The sequence below is a fragment of the Brachyhypopomus gauderio genome, chromosome 17, assembly GCF_052324685.1.
Source record: "Brachyhypopomus gauderio isolate BG-103 chromosome 17, BGAUD_0.2, whole genome shotgun sequence".
Lineage (NCBI taxonomy): Eukaryota > Metazoa > Chordata > Actinopteri > Gymnotiformes > Hypopomidae > Brachyhypopomus > Brachyhypopomus gauderio.
In genome coordinates this window covers 12933463-12941118 of record NC_135227.1, presented here as the reverse complement: position 1 = coordinate 12941118, position 7656 = coordinate 12933463, and the positions used below count along the sequence as shown (strand labels likewise).

General features: G+C 47.9%; 1 protein-coding gene across 1 annotated transcript in view; it reads left to right on the top strand.

Annotated features, from left to right (window-relative positions):
* Positions 1-7656, top strand: part of ush2a (Usher syndrome 2A (autosomal recessive, mild)) — a 147623-nt gene that overhangs the window by 24141 nt on the left and 115826 nt on the right. The window contains 2 exon segments of the mRNA XM_076977861.1: positions 3454-3584; positions 6917-7043. Coding sequence (XP_076833976.1) covers positions 3454-3584; positions 6917-7043 — 258 coding nt within the window.

Below are 7656 nucleotides of genomic sequence, written 5' to 3'. Positions count from 1 at the left end.
GAGGCATAATGAAACGAACAAACAACATGCTCTGGGGCAAATACTTTGTATAATATTGAAATGTAGCCAAAGCAATGCATTAAGCAGAAATCAATGGTCATCTAATTTGGGGGCCTTAAATGATTTTGTCAGAGCGCACAACTCCCAACAAATCAAAGGGGTAAAAAACAAGATTAAAAGATGCAATATCATTGCAGCAGATTGATCTGAGTTTTAATCCAGCTTGATGCCTAATGGCAGAGTGTGTCTCGCCGTCTCAGACCCTCACCACACCACACACTCCAGCAGCCACGTGTCTGAGGTCCCTCACCACACCACACACTCCAGCAGCCACGTGTCTCAGTCCCTCATCACACCACACACTCCAGCAGCCACGTGTCTCAGTCCCTCATCACACCACACACTCCAGCAGCCACGTGTCTGAGGTCCCTCACCACACCACACACTCCAGCAGCCGCGTGTCTCAGTCCCTCACCACACCACACACTCCAGCAGCCGCGTGTCTCAGTCCCTCACCACACCACACACTCCAGCAGCCGCGTGTCTCAGTCCCTCACCACACCACACACTCCAGCAGCCGCGTGTCTCAGTCCCTCATCACACCACACACTCCAGCAGCCGCGTGTCTCAGTCCCTCACCACACACTCCAGCAGCCGCGTGTCTCACGCCCCTCACCACACCACACACTCCAGCAGCCACGTGTCTCAGTCCCTCATCACACCACACACTCCAGCAGCCGCGTGTCTCACGCCCCTCACCACACCACACACTCCAGCAGCCGCGTGTCTGAGGTCCCTCACCACACCACACACTCCAGCAGCCACTTGTCTCAGTCCCTCATCACACCACACACTCCAGCAGCCACGTGTCTGAGGTCCCTCACCACACCACACACTCCAGCAGCCACTTGTCTCAGTCCCTCATCACACCACACACTCCAGCAGCCACGTGTCTCAGTCCCTCACCACACCACACACTCCAGCAGCCGCGTGTCTGAGGTCCCTCACCACACCACACACTCCAGCAGCCACTTGTCTCAGTCCCTCATCACACCACACACTCCAGCAGCCACATGTCTCACGCCCCTCACCACCCCACACACTCCAGCAGCCGCGTATCTCATTGTATCAGTCCCTCACCACACCACACACTCCAACAGCTGTGTGTCTCGCCGCACTGGTGATTGTGAATTGACGGCTCCGTGTGCCTTTGAAGAGTCTTATTGTACCTTCTTAGTAAAATGTGAATGTTAAGTTGCTACAAAGATTTCTTTTGGGCTTGGTTGGTTATTTTTTTACTTTCCCTCCCACAGCTGCAGAAGGAGACTGAAATCAGGAGGAATTGAGTGATTTTCAAGAACTAAATGCTATTGTAGCACAAAATGTTAAATGGTACAAATTATTTTCCTTAATTAATTTGATTGATTGTCATGAAGCCTCTCTGTGTGAAAAGTAGAGAGGAAAACTGTACAGACATCATTAGTTTTTTTCACCCATTTAAATATTCATCATGAACAACTCTGGCTCTTTAATTTTGTAATTTGTATATTTAATGGGGTGCTGCAGAATCTATGACAGTAATTAGCATTTGCTAAAAACTCATTAATACGCAACAACTTGATTAATGCTGCAATAATGCTAACATGACTGAAGTTATTCAGGTTATGTACTAAGCAGATTACATCCAAATGGCCCTGTTTGTTTTACTTATAGTTTATATTATGTGGGTTTTTTTAATGTTTAATGGCTGTTGAGTCTTCTAATACACCGAACAGATTCTCATAATTTAAGGCATAAGTATTTATTAAGTTATGGGTTATATATCTGCATTTTGTGACTTACCTTGCTTTAATATTAATCACATGGCAACCTGTTTAAAGATTGCTCTGCATTGTTTACATGTAAGCTTCTCCTTGTGTCAGGTGACGTGTCAAAGCCCCCATATAAATATCAGCAGGAAAATCTGAGTTGGGATTATCAATATTGCAAAATTATTTAGTTATGTAGTTAATACAAAACAAAATGAGAGTGTTTTTTCCTGGAGTAAACAGGAGTCCAGGGTGGACCTGATCTCCATCGTCTCTGTGTCTGCATCTTTCCTGTGAATGAGCTCAGCTGTCCAGTGAAATGCTGATGCAGATCTTTGTGCAGAAGTGCTGGGTGTCTTCTCCCGGCCTGGGCGTGCGCGCTCCAGACAGCCGCTGAGGTGAAGCTCATTTCTCATCGCTCGGCACTCTCCGCCCCGGGCGGAGCCTCCCGGAGACCACTGACCACTGTGCCGTCTGAGCGGGGCTGGCAGACGGACGCCCCCCGGGGACCCCTGACCCCTGGGCCTTACCCTTCCGTAATGGCCCAAGCGCTCTGATGGATGTGAAGAGCTTGTCATACGAAAGAAGAAGAAGAAAAACAAACCCAAAAGCTCATCACCCCAGAGGGATGGACTGTGCTGAACCTACATGTTTGCAAGTGAGGTCTCTCCACTTGGCGCGTGCATCTCCACGCGTGACTGGTCTGGGGTCAGGCTGAGGCTCAGAGAGGCGCATGCGGCCCGTCATTATACTGCTCGCGTAAGGCCCTTCTTAAGTGGCTCTGGGCCCTTTATGCTCTTAAAGAGAGCATCGGGGGTTAGTGCTGTCTAAAAACTCAACCTGGGGTCTCCATTTTCTTACTGCTTTCCCTTATCACGCATTTCCCCCTTTGCGTAACCGTGTGGCTTGAAAGTGAAGCAGGTTTTATGAGTTCTGTAATCCAAGGGCGTAATCCTAGTATCAGCGGCATCAATCAGAAGCCAAAAGAAATATCCTGACGCTTTTACATGGGGTCTTGCAACTACTTCAATACACTTGAGAGTGAATGATTAAGTAGATTGTGTTTAATCTGCGTAGTCTGTATTTGAGTGAGCTTGGAGTTTGAGCCCTCAACATATTAATTAAGCGCACTGAAGAGGGATATTACTTCAAAGGTGTTTTTATGTCTGGTATAAGGTCAGATGGTGGAGGGTTTTATTAAGAGCAGAGCTGGAGAGAATGTAAAGAACGCACTTCTGTGAGAAGAGTCTGTGGAGATCAGATCATCTCTAACTCTGTGGGACGGCTCACTGTTCTGAACGTCGTCTTGCTCGTTCACATGCTCTCTCACTCTCTCTCTCTCTCTCTGTTTGTCTCTGTCTCCCTCTCTCTCTCTCTCTGTTTGTCTCTCTCTCTCTCTCTCTGTTTGTCTCTGTCTCCCTCTCTCGCTCATGCATTTGCTCACACAGACTTGGTGCTTTTATCTCAACAATGTTTCTAGCACTACTGGCTCTGTGTCTCGTATTCCAACAGCCAAAGTGTCCACTGGATTCCAGTCACTTTCCCCTCACACACAGACTAATTTCCGCTGTGTGACTGAGTTTGGTTTGACCTACGACCTGCCCACCCCATGGCCGTACCGTGTCTGTGTGGTGTGTCCATGCAGGCGTCCAGCTCAGCTTCCGCACGCGGGCGGAGGACGGGCTGATGGTGTGTGCGCTGGCCCCCGGAGAGCAGGCGGAGTACGTGGTCCTACAGCTGCTGCGCGGACGCCCCTACTTCCTCTTCGACCCTCAGGTAGGACGCTGGGAGGCTCCTGGATCAGGTTCACGCCGAACTGTAGTTGAATTGATCCGAGTTTGTTTTGTTGAATTCAGTTCCTTTAATCGTCTTTATTTTCATTTTTCAAATAGTTTCTGCCACTCTGTTCAGACAGAGTCTAGCGCACCTTTAATGGAATGTGATATTACAGCTTTGATTTGTCAATATGAGAAGAAGAGAGCATGCTAGACTTAAAACCAATATTGCTTTTTAGGAGAGAAATAATTAGTTTTTGATCCTGTGAAACTATCTACCGGCTTTTTTTTTACGTGCAGAACTTTCAAACTAAAACAATGTTTGAATTGGAGGCCAATTAACTCGTTCCCCGCAGTCATGGGTGAGGCGCTGACCCCGGCATGCTAATCACGCCACAGCACAACGCAGGTTCACTGGCTCCACTCTGTTGCTCCACCAATGAAAGCCATCATGAAAGATGACTTCTGCATGCGTGTCCACGGGGCCACCGCCGACTTCGCCCCACCAATATCCACCACCGCTGAATCTCACCAGTTTTGTATTCACAAACACATTTTGTCGGGGGTAGTTTGATAATTATAACTAAAAGTGGTGTCATGCCCAATTAATGTCCCCTGATAGCGTGCCCATTAGTTCCTCCATTAACGAATTCAACAATTCTAATGGGATTAGCACCATGGGACGCTAATTGGGCGTGACACAGGAAACTGGTATGCTTCCCCACACACTCTTACTAATGATGAAATTAATGAGCAGTTTATGAAACGCTGTCTCATGAAAGAGTATTTAGTTGCTGTAAAAGCTGTCACAAATGATGCCTGTCCTGCCCCTCCCCCGACCTCGCTATCTGCTTATTTGTGAACTCTGGGCGATATTGGTGGGTACAGAGCACACGAGGTGGGAGAAGCTTCTCCAAGGCCCAGGGGCATGATTAGGAGAATTAAGACCATAGTAAGCATTCATTTGGTCTTAAACACATTCAGGGGCTATTAACCAACAGCAGACTGGGTTCTACATCACAGCCTCTTATTTTGTTAGTAAGAGTTCAGTACAACTTATACGAAACTTGGAAAGCAATAATGGAGAGGAAATTATAAAATATTTTCTTTAGTTTTTAAAAGTAAAGAATTGATTTTGGCAAGTAAGACACACCTACAGTGATTTTATTTTCTAGTTTATTTGTCGGTGTTTCAAATGCAAACATAATTTTCAAAATGAATAGATTTTTTATCTTTATTGCTTTTATGTCTTCATCATTCATACAAGTAGTAAAACAAATGCCCCCAATGTTCCACGGTATGCAGGACTCAGAATACACGTTTGCACTGTGCTCATCTGAGCTCCCTTGGCAACACTTAAGTGACATACTGCAACGAGCAGTTTGTGACCTCCAATATGTGACCTACACATGCTTCTCCTCAAACAAACACATGAAAGCGTGTAGTGGTTTTTGTCTATGGCACAGTGACAGGATGACAGAATTGATAGTTAAGAGCATCTTTCTGAAGACTTCCATTCCGGGGGAAGTGTGTTAGGACAGCGTGCTGTGTCTCCCTCAGGCTGATACCCAAAGCCACCCTCTTTCCGCAATAAACATATCGCCGCCTCTGGCATCCGTACATATATTGATTTTGTCGTTAAATCCTGGTCCCAGGGCTGAGGGGCTTGGTGCCTCACTGAGCTCTGCTGCTGTAGACTCCGCCAAGCCGCCCACCGTGCCAGGAGTGATGTCATTTTAGAGGGACGCTAACCCCCAGCTCAAAGGCGAGGGTGCCAGAACCTCTAATTTACAGTACGTGTGGAGCGTCCAATCTCCAGGCAGAATTCTCTTCCCTGCCTATCACAGAGAGGGATGCCTCGGTCCCTCCAGGCCTGCCAAAAAAACACACAAAAAAACAAAAAAGCAACTTCTGCGTCTGTGGAACTTTGGTGGAAGGTTCAGTCTGGTAACCTGGAGCTAAAATAAAGATAAATGAGTTAAAATTCAAAAATAAAGATCTGAAATGTCCTCTAGCATTTCTATATACACCAACATGTCTTTATTAGAAACATCTCTTTACTGAAATCACCGTGTAGTTGTACAGTTGGAGGCAAGACCCCATCTGTTCAGTTCACTGATCAGGTTCTGTTCACAGCAATGCTACATGCTGCATATTTTTGGTTGGTAGACCAACTCAGCAATGTGAATTAATGTCTGTGCTTCATTCATCAGCACAGCACACTACCACCACACATTTACACCACTATCATCATACCACTACCACCATACCACCAAACCAGTGCCACCATAACACCACTACCACCATACCACCACGCCACTACCACCACACCACCACACCAGTGCCACCATAACACCACTACCACCATACCACCACGCCACTACCACCACACCAATAAACCAGTGCCACCATAACACCACTACCACCATACCACCACACCACTACCACCACACCACACCAGTGCCACCATAACACCACTACCACCCTACCACCACGCCACTACCACCATACCAATAAACCAGTGCCACCATAACGCCACTACCACCATACCACCAAACCAGTGCCACCATAACACCACTACCACCATACCACCATGCCACTACCACCACACCACCACACCAGTGCCACCATAACACCACTACCACCATACCACCACGCCACTGCCACCATACCAATAAACCAGTGCCACCATAACACCACTACCACCATACCACCACACCACTACCACCACACCAGTGCCACCATAACACCACTACCACCATACCACCACGCCACTACCACCATACCACCACACCAGTGCCACCATAACACCACTACCACCATACCACCACGCCACTACCACCATACCACCACGCCACTACCACCATACCACCAAACCAGTGCCACCATAACACCACTACCACCATACCACCACGCCACTACCACCATACCACCAAACCAGTGCCACCATAACACCACTACCACCATACCACCACGCCACTACCACCATACCACCAAACCAGTGCCACAATAACACCACTACCACCACACCACCACGCCACTACCACCATACCACCAAACCAGTGCCACAATAACACCACTACCACCACACCACCACGCCACTACCACCATACCACCAAACCAGTGCCACAATAACACCACTACCACCACACCACCACACCAGTGCCACCATAACACCACCATAACACCACCATAACACCAAGTTGCTGGTGACTGCACAAACCCATCCCCAGCCCACTGAGCTCCATGGAGGCCACACCCCCGGGGGCAGAGAGCACTTGCGGTGCTGGGGTCAAGGGTACACGCCATTAACCGCTGCTTATCTGCTGCTAGGCCTCGGCAGTGGCCGTCACGCCGCACGATGACGGCGGGAGGAAGTACAACGATGACCAGTGGCACCGGGTGGTTGCCGCTCGGACGCGGGCCGTGGGAACGATCATTGTGGACGATCAATACAGCGGTAACGCACACACACACACACACACACACACACACACACACAGGACCCCTCCTCACACTCTGCCTCGTCAATGCCTCTAAAGCCCTGGCTTCTGCAGATTTTCCAAGCAGAGGAATTATCAAGGTTAATCTTTGCCATTCATTGTGTGATTAGAATAATTAGACTACAGGAGCTGCTCCTTGCCTCAACTTGCATTTCAATTAAGAGTGAAGGTGCTTCCCCTGCCATGTCACTGAGCACGCTCAGACTGCGGTGGGCGGGGCTTAGTGGCTCTCTCGCTCCCTCTGCCTGTGACTCCATTAAGGTTATGACATTCTGTGCTCTGGGCTACTGGAAGGCATTGAATATTTGGCATTTATTGCAAACTGCTAAGAGTTTTATTTCAGTGCTGGGTGATCTAGAGCCACGCCCTGGGTAAGAGGCACACTCCTGCTTCACTGTGTGTATTGTATGTTAGTACCAATGTTTTGTTTTGTTTTCTCCATTATTTCAATTCTTCTTTTCCACAAAATAAATGCATGAACGTTCCTTTACACTAAACTTACACATGTATGTTGCATGTATGTATACATACATACATACATAAAGACATTTGTGATTGAAATGGCATCAG